Source organism: Odontomachus brunneus, unplaced genomic scaffold (assembly GCF_010583005.1).
Source record: "Odontomachus brunneus isolate Ranch 3 - 2012 unplaced genomic scaffold, Obru_v1 Obru_scaffold_099, whole genome shotgun sequence".
In the NCBI taxonomy this organism is placed as follows: Eukaryota; Metazoa; Arthropoda; class Insecta; order Hymenoptera; family Formicidae; genus Odontomachus; species Odontomachus brunneus.
Window position 1 is genome coordinate 1,259,005 of NW_022639549.1, and position 21,195 is coordinate 1,280,199.

The 21,195-nt window shown below is 39.3% G+C and overlaps 1 protein-coding gene and 1 long non-coding RNA gene across 3 annotated transcripts in view; one reads left to right on the plus strand and one right to left on the minus strand.

Moving 5' to 3' along the window:
- Positions 1-802, minus strand: part of LOC116848728 — a 74,474-nt gene extending 73,672 nt beyond the window's left edge. The window contains exon 1 of the long non-coding RNA XR_004379007.1: positions 640-802. This is a non-coding gene — a long non-coding RNA (uncharacterized LOC116848728). The remainder of the gene's footprint in view (positions 1-639) is intronic.
- A 6,891-nt stretch (positions 803-7,693) lies between these two features.
- The window catches only part of LOC116848734 (methyltransferase-like protein 9), a 61,132-nt gene continuing 47,630 nt past the window's right edge, over positions 7,694-21,195 (plus strand). Inside the window, exon 1 of one of the 2 annotated variants that reach the window (XM_032825147.1) lies at positions 7,694-8,101. In XM_032825147.1, coding sequence (XP_032681038.1) covers positions 7,892-8,101 — 210 coding nt within the window. In that variant the 5' untranslated portion in view covers positions 7,694-7,891. The remainder of the gene's footprint in view (positions 8,102-21,195) is intronic. The other variant, XM_032825148.1, reaches the window with a different exon arrangement.

Below are 21,195 nucleotides of genomic sequence, written 5' to 3' on the forward strand. Positions count from 1 at the left end.
ATATATATATATATATATATATATATATATATATATATATATATATATATATATATATATATATGTATATATATATATATATCGTGAAGAGAAACGAGAAGATTACTTACAAATAACGTGTGACGACCGCACATCGTTATTCTCGAAACTCCCGAGATTTATTAACACGCGAGACTCACTTTTGATGGATAAAAGACGCGAGAAACGCGGAGCGATATGGATCTATGGCGGTTGCTCGATGCAGAAAAACCGAGAATCAAGATGGTCGCGCGATTGTTGAATTGTGCTGAAATATACATCAATATATGAACGATGCCGCGGCCGAAAAGAACGCGCTCTATGAGATACTTCTCTCTTCGTATCTCTTTTCCTAATAAGCTGACGCAAACGCCCGAATATTTCGCATCTCTCTCTTTCTCTCTCTCTCTCTCTCTCTCTCTCTCTCTCTCTCTCTCTCTCTCTCTCTCTTTCTGATTGTCAGCAAATTTTTAATTCCCGTTCAACAAATCCGACGATTGCCCGATTCTATTGCTGTTTGAGCGAGTCGATGTTTTTAGCAAATGTAAGGGACGTCGGCACGACACATCGCGACAAGCACCGGCCGCATATACCGCGAGGAGAAACGAGAAGATTACTTACAAATGATACGCCCCGACGATCGCACATCGCTATTCTCGACACTTCCGAGACTTATTAACTCGTAAGACGCACTTTCGACGGATAAAAGACGTGAGAAACGCGGAGCGATGTGAATCGATGTGTGCCCATGGCTGCTGCTTGACGTGAAAAGATCGAGCATTTCGCGTAATTCATTACCAACGCCTAGATTGAATAACCATGATGACAACCTCGTAATGCGAAACGAACGCGCTTGGTCTAGAGTAGTAACTCGAACAGTGGTTAAGGCATCCGCCGCGGCGCGCCGTACAGATCGCGTCGTTGTAGACGCGCGACCTCGTTCGCATCACTAGCGCGTTTTTGCATTCATATACTTTTGGCACTTTCGGCGCGCTAATGAACTTTTGGTGTACGTGACTGACAGCGCGCGCGTCTGCGATCTTTTCACGTCGAGCAACTCATGCCATGGACACAACGCTCCATATTCCATACGTCTTTCGCTTGTGTCCTGTGAGTCTCTTGCGGAAATAAGTATTAGAGTGCCGAAAACAACGACGTGCGGTCGTCAGGATGTATCGTAAGTGCATTATTACGGAGTAATTTCCTCCCTTCTCAACACATACAGCTAGAGTGACCAGACGTCCCGATTTTTCACTCTTTGTCCCGAAGTTTTTCGAATGCTATTCGGAACACCGATTTGTCATCATTTTCAATGATTGTCAAATAATTTTCGGATCTTTTTATCCTTCTCCCTCCGCCCTCCACTTCACACATTTATGAAGTATTCCGAATTCAGGAAATCTGGGAAATCTGGTCACCTTAATGTTAACCATTAATTTTCTGCATAAGATATTTACTTAGAATAGTAATAATAATAATATTTAGTTGATTAAATACCATCATCATTAATTACATTAGAATATGAAGATAAAATCTGGATATATATTTTAGACATCGACTTTTGTGCATCATAAAACGTTTTCCATTTATCATATTGAAGTTATTAACTTGAGCTAAATTGAGTTGGCACAAGTGTCGACATAAGTTATGTAAATAAAAAGCACTTATAATAAACAAACTGAATTTTTTCATATTGTTGTGACTAAAGTGCTAAACTTACTAGAACTCAGAATATATTTTCAATAAAGTTAATACTGATAAACTTGTGATAAATTTGCGAATATATAAGCTTACGAAATACTTGCAACAAGTAACATTTACTCAAATGCAATATATAGTTTTCTGTGTGTAGTAGAGTTAAAAATAAAGACCGAAATATAAAGTTAAATATAAGTCGATGCCGTACTCATAACAAATCTCAGAATGTACGCGAAAGTATTAATTAGTTAAAAATATCTTTCTAGCTTCTCTCTTTCTCTCGGGAGTATCGCGTGCTCTCGTGATGCAAGCGCGCCAAGCATAAGCGCGAAATAATTTCAAATGGTAGTGAAAATATCTGTGGGGTCCTCTCATGGATCATTTCACTTGAACGCGCTATATAATTACGGAATGATGTAATGCTTTCAGCGTGCGCGTTAGTAATAATCAGTCCTTAATTGCCGCATCGTGTAGTAATTTTCCGTGTATTCGTATACAAGTTATCCTATTCCTAATGCATCACAGAACGTTAAACTTTATCACGTGAAATCTGTGAAACACGAAACACTCACAATTTGGCGTCTAATCGCTCGGGTTGCGCCAGAGATAACACGTGACACTTAACAGTAATAATTAAGAAATACCACGGCAGTAAATAGTAACCTGCCGACGGAAGATCCACCGTCGGTATTATCGCGAGAGACGAAAGATCGTGAGAGAGAAAACGAGATTCGTTAATTTACATGCCCATCTCGCGATAAGCTCGGCGTGTAGAGCCGCGTGCCTTCCAATAATCCCGTGATTGTTATCACGAATTAACGTAACCGAACGTCAAACTCTACCTCAACGGGCGTGAGATAAGGTCGCGTCCTCGCCAGGAAAGATTCACTCGCGACGGATATGCCTGAGAGAAGGAACACTTCTCTCAGGCCGAGATACACGTTGCTCGAGAGCCTGCTTTTAAACGTCAAATTATCGTCGCGTCACTTCGCTATCGTTATCCGCGCATAATTAAATTATTCCCCGATGCCCACCCGGAATTCAAGTCGTTTCACCGCTTTCGAGGTATCGCCCTGGTGTCGACTCGCGCGTACGTAAGCGCACACAAGACGCGAGTCCGAAGCGCGTAATTACGGGCACGATAAGTCTCATCGAGCCTGTACACACATGCGTTTACTCACACGCGCGTCCGCTTTAATAACGGCTTGCACCTCCGCGTCGGGGGCTAATTAGCGTTTCCCACATGCGTATCGTTAATTATGCGCGCGCGGCACGTCTTTGAAAGAAAAAGGACAAAATGTCCTCATTATCTTAAATACCAGCTTTGCGGCGAAATCTGGATTTGTCTGGATAAATGGAACAAAGCGTGCCCGTCTCCTCGACACTCGCTTCCCTTTTCTACCCCAATCCCCCTCTCCACCTTCTCACCACCCCCCGCTATTTTTCTGCTCGCCGGCGCTTGTAGAACGATAAATTTTCAACGCTGAAGGAAGACTTTAGATGCCTGAGGGGCACGTTTTGCGCCGCTTTGTCCTTTCGGCTCCTCTTTGCCTCCCTCATCTTGTTTCTTCCCTTAGCTTGCCTCCTCCCCTTCGTCTCAGTCTCCCTCGCTCTCTCTCAGCATCTTTCTCTCTTACTATCTCGTTTGACATACCCGTCGTCCTATCTCAGTTGCTCCTCTCTAACTGCTCTGTCTTTCTCTCTCTTTCTGTCTGTCATTCTCTCCTTCTCTGTTTCGCTTTCGCCCGCGTCCGCTCTCTCACTTCTGCGCTTCTCTGCTTCTTCCCTGCAAATTTACAATGCCCTCGCTTGTAATAAGCGGTTGCGCGCTTCGTTCACGATTATGAGCTCACTTCAGGTACCGAGGGAACTTATCGAGTTAAGGCTCTTCCGAAGGAAGCCGGACGTAGGCAAGAATGTCCGCGATGCTTCGATGAGACAAGACTTCGCGGAAGTGCCTTTGACTCGCCGCTTGTTAATGCGATTTCTACTTTACGTGCGCGCAGAAATTTCTAATGTGTGACCGCAATCGGCAAGGATGTCTCCAGCAGTGACATCAGCTTTTCGACTTGGAGAAAACGACTTAATAACCCGGCTGTTAACAAGATATCCTAATTCTTGATTGTCTACTGCGCGCTGGAATTCCCTGCACCTCGATCAGAGAATCGTGACGCAGGAATGTGCCACAAAGCAATGAAATGTGGTGCTTTCTCCCCAAGCCAAATGTGCCGCACATTTAGATGTACGAGATCGTAAGGACACATCCAAATGTGTTCTCGACAAGGTCGGGAGAAAAATTAATAAACCTCTCCTTCAAATCGGACGTAAACGTAAAAAAGTATACACTATATTGAAGTGACTTGTTTCAAGCATTTCAGTTAATACATATTCGCAAATCTATTACAAGTTCATCATAAGTATCAAATTTATTGAAAATACATTCTGCATGCTAGTTAATTTCAACATTTTAATCATGAATATTAAATTAAAGTACGAATTTGTTTTACTCACACTATGAGAGAAAAATATCTAAGAAATAAAAAATATCTAAGAAATATTTATTCGATGTGGATACTATAACATATTTACTTATACTAATTTAAAATATTATAGCATGTATTAATATTAATAAATATATATATTTTTTTACTTAAAACCTTTATTTTTCATAGAAATAATTATTTATTTTATTTAAATAAAAAAGAGTTTAGAGATTTAAGTTAATTTACATTATTAGTACTCATTTACGTTATTAGTACTCATTGAGTAAATATTATTTTTTAATATTTTTATTTTTTAAATATTTTATCTGTCAATATACTATGTAGAGTCGAACTAACTTTTTCTTCGATACAGTCTGACAATATTCTTAGAAGAAGAATAAATTCTTTTGAGTACATGATAAAATGAGCTTTTCTCAAATTTGTGATAAATATATTCTCAAACTATTATAAAAAAATATTTTTTGTTAAATGTAACCATTAAAAGAAGAAAAGTAAACTAAATAATCGCTTTCTTTAACAATACATTGAGAAAAAAAGAATTAAAACATTAGTAAATATTTATTTGGTAGATGTCAATATCATATTCAGTTTAATCTAAATTTTTTTATTTAAATAAAATAAATAATTACTTTCATGAAAAAGTGCAGTTTTCTTAAAGTTTTAAGAAAATGTTTCCTTATTTGAAAAATATTTAGTATTAATATAAATAAATATGCTGTATACACACTCTCTCACCGAATATAAATATTTACTGTTTCTTAGATACTTTTTTTCACAGTGTAGAATAATATTTTTTTGTATATACATTACATACATAATTTTATTGCAATTTTATGCAAATTTTTAGTGCATGGTCAGGCATTTATAAAATTTCCTCTGTTCTCTATTTTAAATTCGCAAAAATAATTTCAGACGTTCTCCAGAAGAAATCATTGTTAGCTTGCTCAGGAAATTAACCAAGTCAATTCGTGTTGAATGAGTTAATGTAAAAAAAGAATGTATCTCGCGGGAAATCAACGTCAAGCGTATATTATTATTTTTTTCTTTCTTTTACGGTCGTTTCGGAACATACGCGTCCGCTCGCGGAACAAAGAGCACCTTTCCCGACGTATCATTGTCAAATTTAAGAAAGCCATTATGCATCCCCCTATATCTCGCGCGGCGCTTTCTCTCGGCCGGTACGCGTTACGAGGTGCCGAGGAGGACCGTGGAGCATCCGGGAGCGGGTGGTAGGGTGTCAGCGGCGGTGAAAAATTCGCCAATTAAAAAAATCTCATTTCTCCCGGTAACGAGGGGTGGCGCGCAATTAATGTCAGACTCGAAAATGATTTATGGCGTGTGGAGGGGGAGGACGTGGCCCGTGGGCGGCGGCCGAGCTTATCATAAATTAATGAATTATCAGGGCGCGCGCGCGCGAGCGCGAGCACGAAGGCGAGCGCAAGCAGGCGAGAAGAAGAAGGTAAGAACGAGAGAGCAAATCGCGCGCGATGCGTCAATGTGGCGTCTAAAATATTCATCCGGCGCGCACCGGTGCGCCGAGAACTCTCCCTGCGCCATATTTATCCCGCCTAAAAGTTTTATGCCCATCCGCGGTAACTTCCTCCGGGGGAGGACGTTGGCCGATAAAAAATACGGGAGATATGTAAGCCGCGCTTGTGCGATAGTTTCCGGCGTGTGCTTTGTGAAAATTTTGCCCTTGGCCCATTATTATTTTATGTACTTCGCGGTAGGTGAAGTATTACGACGCAGCAGCCCATAAGGGAAGACCTAATCCTAACGGGATCGAATTGGCACAAGGATTATGTTGTTGCTGCAAGTGATATCGCAAAATATTTATTTTATAATATAATTTCTCTCACCGAAGAGTATTTTATGAAAATCGGAAAAGCGTTATGATTAAAATAGAGAAAAATCTGACTTGAAAGTAGCTGAATAATTTTCCAAATGTCTTGAGACATGAGATGTTTTATTAACATTCTCCATCGCGAATGAATTAAGTTAAATGACGCGTTATTAGTAAAGTTAACGCGAGGTACGATTTCATGTATACTGACCAATGTACTGTAACAAGCTTAATTCACTGGATAGATCACTACACTGAGAGAAAAATGTTTGATATTTGTAGCTATAATCATATAGAGAAATAATTACTATAAACTATAGTCAAGACAACCTTTTTTAGTCAATTACACTATAATTTTAGTGATAATAAGCTTATATGCATGTTACTACTACTATCTTCGTGTTGGAACAACCAAAAAATATAGTTGGTCCCAATTTAATACCAACACGAAGATAGTAGTAGCAATATGCATATAAGGTTTATTATTATCACTAAAATTATAGTGCAATTGACTAAAAAATGATTGTTTTAACCATAATTTATAGTAATTATTTCTCTACATGATTATAGTTACAAAAGCAGAAAGAAATTTGCATTAGTTTTTCTCTCGTTTTAGCACCAAGTCATGGATATATACTTGTTTCTTTTTAAATTCCAAAAGTGTGTACTAATTCAACTAGAAGGAAGATACTTCTAGTGTCATTTGATATTAATTTTAGAGTAAACTTTTCTATAAAATTGTATAATATATTATTGTGTGTGACAAAAGTAATTTTGATCAACAAAACCAAACAAACAAAATTTATGATTAACCAGAATCTTGTTAACTTGAGCAAAATTCTGGCAACTTTAACCAAAATTCTAGTTCATTTATATTTCACCAGACATTCAGTTAATCAAATCAAATCTTTGTTTATTTATGTACACGTATATGAGCTGTTTACTCGACAGGACTATATATTTGATATATATTCAGCATTTAATGCATTCAAAATACATTTTGTTTCCTAATGAATTTAATGTTTTAATTAAGAGAATATTAGATTAGAAAGAAACTTTAATTTTCTTACTACATTAAATCGAACTCTTTCTTTGATAAGAAATTACAGTTCAGGTAACTGAATAAGGACCAGACAAAAAACTCGTTGACGAGAAATTATATCTCTGTTACTATGACCGAAAACATAAGTTTTATCACCTGAACATTCAGCTATATTTAAACCCGGTTGAGATAGGGATTATGAGAGTAACTGACTGATGAGCAAAAACTTCCTACAGAGAGAGAAATCTTTCTGTTCCTGCAATCGAGTTCTTTATCTGGTCCCCAAGTAACAGGAAATTCAGCTACACTAACGGAGTTGTTTTTTTCGTGCTTATATTCACACGCGCGATCATGTTTAACGATGTAGGCACGCAGATACTCTCACCTTGAAACATCTAATCCCGCCTAATTGAAGGAACAGCCGTTTCGCCGTCACTGATCTCCATGTTGAGATTCTAAATATCGTGACATCATCACAAGCGCGCTTCGGTAATTATAGAGTAGGATATCCATCGACTGCCGGTCGGTTAGTTGCCGGCACGTCGACGAGCTTCGAGCGCCCGCCGCGCGCTGCGCCAGTGTCGCAATATGGCCACGTGTTGAGTGGAGTGTTTACGCGGACGAGACGTTTGGTGCTCGACTGTGAATCAGCGAGCGACGGCGCGGTCGCGATCGGCCGATCCTCTCGTCGTGATTCCTGTGACGGGAAAGCGCGCCGTGTGTTCAACGATGCGCGCCTAGAACTGGCCGACTGTCCGTTCGTTAGGCGCGCTATTCTCGGCAAATATGGAGGGTGCGGCGGACGAGCCCAACACCAAGTACATTCACGTCTGTAAAGATCTTTGCTGTGTCACCAACGAGACGGAGCGCCGCGACATCATCGCAAATCTCTCCATGCAGAACTACCGGCCGCACGGTTGCCTCTCCAGGGCGTTGTACGATAAGGAAAAAGCTGATGAGTGGCTGGAAGACTATGACAAACGCAGGGTGAGTGAGGTACTTGACAGGTCGTTCTCGCACATTCAGCTCGTTGGGAAATGCGGGGTGTATGTGTGTGTGTATGTGCCGAACGTGTGGCGGCACGGGGTGAATCGTGTAATAAATTGTTTGTTTTTATTGGAGGACACAGAGCGCATCGTTCGGCGATGCCAGCATGTGTCCTGACAAGTGTGTCGTTCCATTGTCTGTGTCGTCCGCTCCGCTGCAATAGCTCGAGTACTGTGCTTATCTTGCGTCGTGCGCATGACGTCACTCGCCGTGCCGCCGCTTGAGGTCACCAACGATCTCAGGGCCGTACATTGGCCGATACGGTACATCGCGATTTTCTAAATGTATTTAAGGTAGATGTCCCAGCAATTGAACATATCCCGATAATAGAAACACTAATAATATATTTATATTTAACATTTTTATAAAAAAAAAAGTCTTTGAAATTTTGTCCGTAGATATTTCCTTATGTCAATCAGCAATGTTATTTAATGAATATTCGATTATGGAGTCTATATTATTTGGTAATTGGGATATGATTTATTTTTTAGTTCAATTATTGATATACATATACATATACATTATTGATATACATATACATATATATTATCTAATATGTCATTAAAATTAATCGATATTTATTGGTTATATTATTTCATTATTCTTAGATCGCTAACAAATCAATGTTTTATATAAACATTAGTTTTGTTAATAATTCTATTAATTATTTATTAATTAAATGTAAAGCTGATCGTGCTTTCTTATAAGGGCATTAGGACATTTATCTTATTAATCTTGTATTTAGTAGACTCAAAAAATTTAAGGAAAAAAATTTGAACGTTTTGAAGGAAAGTTTTGAACATTTAAATGAAATAAACGATGAGTGCAGTATTATATTGTTTTCAAAATGCCATTTTAAAAAGAGATTTTTTTACCGATTTTTTTTCATTTAATGGAAAAATCGAAACTATTGTGACACCGACAAGCAGAACAGGTATTGCTCCAGAGGTATTGACCAGATATTGCTCCAAAGCAATAGTGTTAAATAAATGCGTTTATTGTTCTTGCATATAGCTCATATGAAATTGATGTTGCTTGAGATTGGTCAATATAAGGGATTAATTGGTACAAAATTGATGCGAATATATTTAATATATTTATTTGATTTAACCCCTTGTGTATAGTATGTTCGCGAAAAAGTTTTTTGATAAAATATCAAATTCTAAACTATTATATTTTTTTAACTAATACCACATACACGTTAGATATATATTTCGTATTCTATTTTTAAAAATGCTTTAAATAGCAATAAAGGGAAAAGAAACCTGAATAAAAAAACCCCGCCATAGAGGAATCGCGCAATTATTTTAAATTATCACTGAAGAGCTTAAATATACCTAACTGATTGCAAGCTCGTGCGATTAGGTTATTTTATTCATAATCGCGATAATGGAATACACGAGATGCAGTGCATTAAGTGCATACTTATGAAATTATAGATGCTTGGGGATGGTCGTTAACTCACACTGTTATTTAATCCTTAAGTAGGCGCGTAACTTTTTTGGATGTAAAAGCTTATATTTTTAGGTAATTATAAACTAAGATATGTTTTGAATATGAAATAATTTTTAAGCATCACAAGTTGAAGTCTACACTTAAGAAATATTTTTTTAATGATTTGAGGAAATGTTCGTTTATATGTCTTTAATAGTTTAACTCCCACGCGTCTACTTACAAATTAACTAAACAAAATTAAATCTTAGCTTACATTATTTTATATATTTTTATTCTCTCTTCCTTGATCTTTAGAATAACTTTTGCACATTAAGATCAAAGTGTATTTTTTCGTGGAATTAATCTGAAATGAACAAAACAACTTTGATGGTTAAATTTTATTTCGATGGCTATTAATTAAATTTATATATTTTTTATTCTTACTCTTTTTATCCTTGGAACAATTTTTGCGTATCTAATTAAAATATATTTTAATCAAATTAATTTGAAATGGACTTGAAATGAAAACAACTTTGATGTCTAAATTTCATATCGAGGACTATTAATTTAACTTATAGAAAGTCGTTATCCACGTTTTTCTACATGATGGCTTCCATTTACCTTTTGCTCTTCGAAATCTATCATGCCACCGCGAATAATTTAGCTCGCGACTGCACACCGGTTCTCAGTTTGCACTTGCATGCCTAGTTCCCTGCCGATTATCCCTAATTTATGCGGCCGTAAATTAATTACGATTTCCCAGAAACCTCCCACCGTCAATTTTACGACGGCCCACGGGCGTTCTCTCTTTCTCTCCATCTTTCTCGGGCGCTAACAAAGATTTTTTTCCGAGAAACGAGGTTCTGAAATCTCCGCGAGTCCGGGTTCTCTCGCGGGCCACCAGGGGTAATTGGGCGGCCGAGGGGAGGAAACCGGCGGTGCGAGGAGGAGGAGGAGAAGGGGGAAGGGACAAGAGGGGGAGAAGGGCAGTAATAATTAGTACAATTACCGCACAAGGCCAACCACTGACTACCCCCACTGCCGAGGGCCGAGACGTAGCTGCTCAAGAGTCAAGACCGCGCTCGGTAATTACGGGGATAATTACGTCCTCGATATTCCTGAAACATCCTCGGGGCCGCTTCGGGCACTGTCCACGTCCACTTCGGGTCCTCTTTCTCTCTCTCTCTCTCTTTCTCTCTCTCTCTCTCTCTTTCTCTCTCTCTCTCTCTCTCTCTCTCTCTCTCTCTCTCTCTCTCTCTCTCTCTCTCTCTCTCTCTCTCGCCGCGCGCTTTCCTATCCTATTTATAATTACGGCGGAGAAGTCGCCACGCCGATTTAACTCGCGGCGGTCACGATCTTCGCGGTGCTTCACGACGATCGAGGCGAGGAGAAAAATGCACGGCTCGCAATCTACGTCGATCTACGATGTCGATATAATGGCAGGCATGAGTACACAGGAAACAGGCCGACTGGTCACACAGCGAATCGCCCGCGTGTTCCCCGCGGGAGCCTCCGGCGCGGGCAGAGATCAATTTCGAGACACTCGTTAAAAGCAGCAGGAACACAACGGACCGGAGTTGAGAATCGAACGTGTGACTTTTTCTGAAAGTAAACATCGGCGAGTTTACTCCCGAGTGCTACCGTCGTTCTCCCCTCGAACAGTCACTCCCGGACATTTTACTCTGTGAGAACAACTATCGAGAGTTTTATTTCTTCTATAATAATTTTCTAGAATTTCCTTTTTGCGGTTGTTCCCAGAAATTTCTCTCTCTCCCTCCCTCTTTATTTCTCCTTCCCTCTCTCTTCCCCTCTCTCTCTCTCTCTTTCTCCCCTCTCTCTCTCTCTCTCTCTCTCTCTCTCTCAATATGTCTTCCCTTCTTTTTTTATTTTTCAAAGACACCCTCGAAAATTTCGCTACTCTCCGAGTGCAATGACACGCTTTTCAAGAGCAACTTTCTCCACATTGCAGGTATGAACATACCTAAATTGACAAGACTACGTAATTTTGACAGCAACTTTACTAGTCGATTTGTAAAGGTTGCATCCCTTATGAATGGCTTATATCACACTGACATTTAGCACGTAAAATGGCGAAATAGAAATACTAAGAGGAATGATCAAAATTTGCTTAAAACAATATGTCATGTAAATTTTAATATGCAAGTCTGAATATAACTTTCGATAAGTATCTTGCTGCATCAATACTCTAGAAAATTTACATTATTTTACAATGTAAATGTAATGGTTAATTCAATATAGTACCATTTGCTTCATAAATGTAATAAAAAAAGATTGTAGTTTCATTTATCGATTGTCTCATCGTGGCGATCATGAAGATTTATCTGGATACACACTTGAAATTACATTCCTCGATCGGGCTCATGCTCCACGAATCAGTCCGGGCAATCCGGTCGCGTCTCACCCGCCGGGCGATAAGGGAAAAGAAACAACAACGGCTTTTATCTTCGCGAGCACCGTCGTCCCCTGCGCACTCCTCCCACCTCGCGAGACACGGAGCGAATCGATCTCGACTCCGACTGCGGCGCGTACACTCAGGGCAGGTGCTCACAGGAGAAGGGAAGAATCCCATTCGGTCGCGTGAAACGAGAAATTTGAATTTCGAGCGGCGGCAGGCAGTCGGGTGGATAGGTAGGTGGGTGGTTGGGTGGCTGAGGGTCGGGCGCGGCGGGGGGTTGTATGCCCCGCGAGGTTTCTCCCCACGAAATCGACGCGAGACATCACTTCATCCTCCCCTTTCACACCGCCGCCGTCATGTTAGGAGCGCGTCGCGACACGGCGCTCTCTAATGTCCCTTAGCAAAGTCTAAAAACTTTATTTCGTGCCCTGAGTGGTGTTGATGGTGGTGGTGGTGTTGGAGATGGCGGGTCCGCTGGTGTTTTAAGCTTTTAAAAAGGACGACACGGGCTCACGACGTCCGCATCTTGGCGGATCAGAGGGGTGAGGGAGCGCGAGGGAGGCACGAAGGAGGATGTTGCGCAGGGCGCTGCTTTGAAATATTAAGTGACTGATGGATGAGGCTCCTGAAGGGAGGAAGAGGCGAGGGATCAGGAAGAAAGACGCGAACGATGAGTATATCTCGTCCTTGCTCCCCCTCATAGTCCCCCTTCGCTTGTCCTGCCCTACTCTTCCCAGCTAATCCTTGGTTGGCCCCTTTCCCCTCTTTTCTCTTTCTCTCCCGCGACTTTTTGCCCACGCTCGTGCCACGTTTCTCTGGAATTTTAAGTATGTCGTACGCGATCGCCGCCGATCAATGCCGTTTTCTGAGTCATCGCCGCGCGGACGCGTAGTCTCGCGGAGTGCAATTATAACGGTACTCGAGCGACGTGGTAGCGTTCGTGAGAAACAAAAGAGGGAAGCAACAGAAATGATCGGTTGCCACGATTAAGAAAACGGAGTCGGTTCATTGGGAATTATAATTGCAGACATTAGGATGAATAATAATTTTTCAACCGCGGAGGATATATATTTGGGTGTATAATAACGGACGCGCTGAAAATTTTCAGAACTTTCAACGTACACGGAGAGAACTCATCTTCCACGTTAGAATTATCTTGAATATTGATTACTTGGGTTAATTAATAACTCGGATTAATTTTACCGTGGAAAATAAATTATATGTTGCAAGTGCAACGTGACAATTTCCAGCCAAAACGCCGAAAAGTGAATAATAATAACAGTAGATAAAGAATTAACCTACCCTGGAATATAAATAGCACATAAAAAGAAATAGTCAATTATTACATAGAAAACAAAATTTTGATTGAATTAACCAAATATCTGATGAAAAATTAACGAACCAAAATTTCGGTTATCAGAATGAGTTATCAGAATGATGTTTAAGCTAAGATTATGATTAATCAAACAAAATTTCTAATTAACTAGAATTTTCAACTGGCCCAAGTTTTTCAAAAATCTCTAGAAATTTTGCAAAATGTAATATGAAAATATGAGTGTAACTTTTAATAGATTTGCGGTTGCATTAACATAACAAAAAATTTACGTTATTTTATAATATAAATTTAATTATTGGCTCAGTATTTGTTTTATAAATACAATTTAAAAAATTGTAGAAAGAATTTTATTGTAAAAATTACTATAGGATTTTGTACATTAAATGTGGTTCGAAAAATAGATCGATATTCTGCACATGGAAAAAATATTTGTTGGATTAACTAAATATCTGGTAAAATACATATAAACCAGAATTTCAGTTGAACTTTCTAAAATTCTGATTCGAGTTACCAAAATTCAATTTAATAAAATTCTAGTTAACTAAACAAGATTTCTAAAGATTTCTGAAAAACTTGGGTTGAAAATTCTGATTAATTAGAAATTTTGTTTGATTAATTATAATCTTAGCTTGAACATCATTCTGGTAACTTTAACCGAAATTCTAGTTCGTTAATTTTTCATTAGATATTTGGTTAATTCAACCAAATTTTTTTTTTCTATGCAATAATTGACTATTTTGCATAGTAGTTTTAAATAAGTTTTGATAATTTTGCATGCTAGTTTTAAGCAAGTTTTGATAATTCTTTTTGTATTTCCATTTCGTCATTCTATGTGATAAATATGAATGAATATGAAGCACTCATAAGAGATGTAACTTTTACAAATTGAGTAAAGTCAAATTTACACACACCTGTCCATCTGTGTACATATAACCTCCTGTAATTTAAAAACTATTATTCGTACTGATATCCGCGATTGGATCCTAACGGTCTTATTGCTCTTGCTTTGGTTGCATACCTGAAGAACGTGTTGAGAATACGAAATGGATCGACATTTACGTGGCGATATCGATCGTCATGGTATCGCGCCGCGTAATATCCCGATTTTTCTCTTCATCGGCAGGTTTCCTTAATATTATCATTATAATGTCGCTCGCGTGATTCTCACGTGCGCAAATGAATATGTTTCGCCGTCACTATATTTTGCAATATTGTCTCCCTACCACATTAATCGCGCTCGAATCCGCGCAAGTTCGGGCGCCTTCCGGCGTCGAGATCGATCGATACACATTACCTCTTCGATATCGCGATTCAGTAACAATCAATCTCCGTCGCGCGCGAGCGCTCGGCTCGCTAACACCAGTAATTCCAAACACTCGTCGCGATCGGGATCCACGTGACCCTCGGGCGGATTTATGACACACGTGCTTACGCCGCACTTACGGGTACGCGGCCCGCCGCGCGCTGCGGGAGGACTTGCGGGCCGCGGAAGTGTTGGCGAGTGCGACGTGAAACAATCTGTTACATGCTTACAATTCGTCTGACACTTAACGTACTACACGCCACGTCCATATCGCCGCGCTGCACGTAACGCTATCGATCCGGGCTGCGAGGGCGCAAGGGATGTAAATACGGACGTTAAACTATCCTATCGGCGCGCGATCGCATCGCACGCATCATCGCCGCTAAACGGCCTGGCGAATAACACCCCCGACGCCCTCCCCCGCCCAGTCCTATGATATTCATTACGCGGCATTTTCGCGCAAAAAGAGCCGCGGCTAGGTGCGCTTATCGCGGCCGAGATGAGGACGCGGGATTGTTTGGGGAACCTAGTGGATGATACTCCTTGCGCGCGTTTATGACGTCGCGGAAACTTTAAGTCTCTCTGTCCTTCTCTCTCTCTCGCTCTCTTTCTCTTTCTCTCTTGCTCCTGCTCGCCCTGCCCGGCCGACCCTACATCGCGAAGGTGGATCTCGTTGTCGGACCCGCGATAAATCCGGATGGCCGGCGGATTCCCGCTTATCGCGCCGCATAATCGCGCGTGGCTTACGCGCGCGGACCGGTTACATCAGGAAACTGATTTCTCCTCGGGGGTGTGCGCCCGGGCCGCCCAGCGTCGCCAGGACGGATGTAATTGGAAGTCACCTCTCGTAATCGAGGCGCGCGAGCGCATCTCTTCATTAGCGAGATCGATCTCGTTCGTCGCGAGCAGCGGACCATGCGTCATGAATATTAATAATGCAACTGACACCTCTTTTTATTGCATCCTGCAAATTTTGCACTTGCAGCCTGACAGTCAAGAGATCGTTTTATTTGGGTGGAGTTCTCTGACGTTCTCTCACACATCCGACCGTTTCGGTCATGCAGAAAATATAATAAAAATTACGATAAAATTATATTTCTTTTTGCAATGTTCTCTGTAAAGCTGGACTATATTGTGAAATTGTAGTATTATAGAATTACTATAGAAACAATAAACTTGATAATCTATCGAAATATATATGTATATGATATAAAAAAAACATTCAAGTAATCACAATAATTTTGTAGTATTTGTTTTTGTTTTTTTTTTTTTTTTACATTTTTGTAGACGTAGAAAAAACGGCACTTGTTATTACCGAAATGGAAATAACTCTCGAATGGCATAAAATGCTTAAACACGAGATGCGCTTTGTGCACCGCCGAAAGTTCACGTGGAACCGGCTGGATTCTAAAAGCGTCGACTTTTAAAATCGCGTGGGACGGCCTTTGAGAGTGGCGGAGATGAGAAAGATCTCGTTAGCCTCGTTTTCCCGGACTTTTTATCCCGTCCTATTCTTTTATGAGGGCATTTTTTTATAGTTGTCGCCGTCGTATCCTGAAACGACGCAGCGGAGGCGGAGGATGAAAAGAGAGATAACGCGCGGGATGGGGTTGCGCGCGGCGCTATTTAACGTGTCGTTTGGTAAATATTCGAGGGAGAAGATACAGCCGTCGTCCCGCGGTTTTATCCGTCATCGAGACGCGAGTACATGACGGAAGTGCGAAAAACGCGCGTCGACTCGTCACTGAAATCGGCTGGCTGGACGTCGGGGATAGTCGCGCATTATAATTTGCAAGTTATTTCGCGCGCGGCTATAATACGGATCGGATAACGAAGCCGCGAGAGACGGACACAGATCATTATCGGCTCGTTCTCGAAATGCTCCTCAGGGGCACGACACGACGCGCGTCCAGGGACGTATACGCGACAAGAGAGCGCCCTTCCGAGGCGTTTCACGCATGATCGAGCCCTCGCCGCGCCTCGAAAAAACGACAATCGTACGGATCTCTATTGTTCGCCCGTGCCAGCTCACTAGATGCGTGCCTCCGATAGCGATCTAGTGCTTATCTGAAACGTCTATTCGTACACACGTCGCATGACTGCTCTTTTTATCTCGAATAGTAGGAATATGTAGGAAAAGATTTCTATTGGAGTCTCATCATTGATTAATTGTAGCATTAATGGCCGAGGGGTAATTAATGGTTCTCGAAATGTCTTAGAATAGAATCTTATTAAAAACGTACAAAGAGTCGCAGTACTTTCACTCGGAGTGGTGAAAATACTGCCATTCAAATCGCAAGAGTGAATGAAATTTCGTTCAAGCTTAGGATGGATTTCGATTTTCATATGAGTGAGTATTTCAGTCGATTAAGATATGTTTCTTTGAGGGCGCAGTATTAGTCGTTTGTATATTAGAGTTTACATAAAACTTTTGTTTTGGACGAATTTATGAATACATGAATTTAACGAGACTGTGAATCTGGATGCACGAAATTGAATATTAAGAAGTTTGAGATCTGCCAAATTTGTAAATACAAGATATGTAAAAAGTAATTTATAGGCAGAGATATAAATATTACTGTCATATATAAACTAGAAAAAATATCGCAACCTTTATAGAAATGTCTATACATACATCAGATTTATTCTTCGATTTCGAGTGAAAATATTCACTCAACAATTTAGGATTTATAGAGTATTCAGAGTTTATAGTAAAGATTACTATAGAGAATTTTATTCACTTCAAGAAATTTAGAGAACTAGAAACAATTAACAATTTTAACAAGAGCAAAAACAAGAGAAGTAACAATTTGCCCTCTTGTTTCTAATATGTACAAAATCGCACCCCGAGTCGAAATTTTGGCCCTATGTTAAATCTTGAATTCTACAATGCGGTAGGAATCAAGTTAGCACAGTACATTTAATCCTAATGATACAATTTACTTCTGCTTTGACTCTGATATTCGAAATTTCCCTTTTCACTTTTTTTGCGTCAAAATAGGTGTTAAATGGAATAGTGAGGCTGATAGTGGGATCAAAATGTCGACTCGGGTAGGTTAAATAGAATCAGAAAGGGTTGATGTAGATTTCAGAATATCAAAATAGGTGTTGGAATAGTAAGGCTGAAAGTAGGATCAAAATTTCGACTCGGGTTAACGAGCATTCGCTGACTCGCGTTAAGTTTAGTAGATGCTCCTTTGATATCTTCATTTTTTATTTATCTCGAGTAAAATAAGAAAATATATGAGAAACGAAGTGAAAATTTCACGCAGTGATAATCTACTTTAATCCGATTAAAAAATTGAATATTAGCGTGCCCGCACGCTTCGCCGCCCTCGTCGGCGAAGATGCACCCCGGTTGATTATCCACCGCGACTATCCCCGTCTTCATCCCGCGGGCGTTTCATCGATTCTAAGCGCCTCTCTTTTCGGCGCAAACGAACTGATATTCTAGGCGCGGCCGGCCTCGTTAGACGATCGTCGATCCTCGATGAAAACTCCTCACGGTTAGTTACACTCCGCCGTTGCTTTCCCAATCGAGACATTCGCGGCGCTCCCTTCGTGTGATTTTCACGAAAGGGGTACGAAAAATCGGGCTGCAGAAGACGTTCTCCGTCGGATGTTGCGTCGCTGTGCTCTCCCACGGCGCCGATATAACGCCTGTCGACTTGCCGCCGCCCTGGCAGCAATAACATAATGGCGCGGGAAGAGAATGCGTTTGACTCGCGATCCAACACGCCTCAGGAATCCGAGGAGCTCCGTGCAGCCGAGCGGCCAAACATCCCCAGTATTTCTCGCGGAAAGCATAAACCGCTCGACGGCTTTGTTTATCGTTCGCAGTTTGCGTCGGGTTTACGCGTGCTTTTCGCACCGCCGCGGCCCAACCGCCTCGTCCCCCGGAAAGGGATTTCGAGAAAAAGAAAGGGAACGTGAACGCCGTTAGGCCACTGGCAATTTTCCATATCGTCAGACATGGTAGCGCGTTTAGATGCAGCTACGTCGTGTGAGCGCGGTTGACAGCACTGATTTAACTCTTCAGTAGAAATGGTTTTTGACTATTATTCGAAATATACGTTCTATGTTTCTCGCGACAACAAACTCTTTGCCTGTGTATCCGCGTATTAATACATTTATATAAAGATAGTGTGTAATTTTGTCCAAACAACATGTAAATTTGATCTTCCTTTTGAACACGCTAACATGCTGACTGTCACACTGATCTCTATTGATTCATTGATTTCCGTTGTGTTCAATGCTCAAATAAAGTTTGAATTGCCAAGTAAATAAGGCAAATAAATTGCGTAAATAAATGTAATTCATGATGCATATATCCGTTAGCTCGCTTCGTTAGCTTTCACTGAGAAAGAAAAAGGGTTGATCTAACTAAAATTATAGTTATTTGTAGCTTCAATTATTTTTTATAGTAAAATACTTTTTATAGTCAAATACTTTTTATAGTAAAATGATAGTATAGTGACAAACATATAAAGTTATCACATATAAAGTTACATATATATATATATATATATATATATATATATAACATTATAATAGAATTTAATTAAAAAATTGTTTTTTGATTATAATTTACAATAATTATTTCTCTATGTAATTATAATTACAAATACACAAATATTTTTTTTCTTAGTGTAGGAGCCTACAAGTAATCAAATATTTACAAAATTCTTATTCTTATTGTTGTGTTCTAATTCTTATTCTTATTGTTTCCCACTTGAACTGTATGTACACAGAAAGATATATACTGCACCTAAATAAATATTATTGTCGAGTATTTCATAAGTTTATATAATCGCAAATCTACTATATGTATAACCATCAAATTTATTCAAAATACATTCTGAATTCTAGTAAATGTAGCATTATAAGAATATTAGGTTATAAATTAATTTCAATTTGCTTACTATATACAGTTTAATTATGATAATGTTTTATAATATTCTTGTAAATAAAAATAAATCCTTCTTTTAATAATGAGCTTTTCTAAAATTTATGAGTATATTTTAGAAATATTTTCAATAATATATTCGTTGAAAGGAGCTATTATTTAAAAGAAAGAAAGAATAAAATGAGTAATCGCTTTTCTTAACAATAGGGTAATATTTTTCTGTATATGGTATATATAAACAATATTTTTTTGTGTATTATTTGTGTGGGTAAACTATTCAACTTATTGTATTATTGATTAAAAAACGAAAACTTTGTCTACAGTCTTTTAAACGTGTTTCATTTTGAAATATTTACTTATGGCTGCCTCTAATATTTAATTAGTTATATGCAATTGATTATATTTTATCCAAAAATTAGTGAGACGCGACAATATTACAGCGCTGATCACTGGCAATCGTCTTAGCGATCAACGTGCTAAAATATATAATCATTTTTTGATAATGTTTTGCTGATGTTCACGACTGTGAAAACGATCATAAGATTAACCGTAAGAAGTCGTACGCCCAAATGTTTGCTACGATTTCGTGCAACTCGCGCGGCTCAGTAAGTATGCTGTCGAGTGAATCGCCAAAAATTAGGACCCAGCCTGGGGTTTATTGCCGTGATGCATCGTGCAACCGAAGTTGCAACACACGAAGGCAATCTGGTAAACGCACATCGATCCAGTAAACACATGTCGCGAAGCACAGTCCAGCCATCCGGACGATGGCTCGACGTTACGATGTGTTCATACTACTACGTTTACATTTTACAAGTTTTCCCATGCATCGTTCCGCGCCGGCATAAAGCGACGCATAACTATCGCGGACGGAGTGCGTCGAACGTAACTCCGCGATGATCAACAAACTCCGCGCGCCGATCTCAAAACATAGAGCGAGACTTCCTTCTCGCCATTGTTGCAGGGCAAACGATATAATCACGTAACAGAAACGTGCTACCCCGCTATTTCATATTTGAAATTGCGCAAAATCGCGCTCGCATTCCTGGCGGACGCGTTCCACTATTCATAATTTCGCAATTTCGCAAACTTCTGACTGCGTTTTTTACCTATTGTAGAAAGAGTTGCGAATTTTTGAAATCTTCAATAGCGCGATCCTTCTATTAATTAGTTACATTATTTATCTTCAGTAAACTATTTGGGAGAGTACTCAAAAATGAAATATTTACAACTGCTAACAAATAAAAAAATCCCATTCTCGATAGATAGAATAAATTATTTTCCTTCTTTTGGAAGAAACAATATATTAATAGAGATATATCCTGTAACATTTTTTTGTTAAACTCATCTAAAAAATCTGAAAAAATTCTGGGATATTCTAGAGAGATTATATTTTATGTTTCAATAGTTACTTTAGTCATTTATTAACAATTTTTTGCAATAACAATTTAAATTTGCCGAAATCGACAAAAAATGTAATTTCGTAAAAAAAATTCATAACTTAACAACATATTAAAATTAACAAAAATATTTTCAGGTTTTTTTAGATGAAACTATTTTCTTAAAAAAAAAAGTTCTATATACTGATTTAAAAAAGTATAATTATTTGGATGATTGAAAATAAGGATGATTGAAATATATTTCTGAG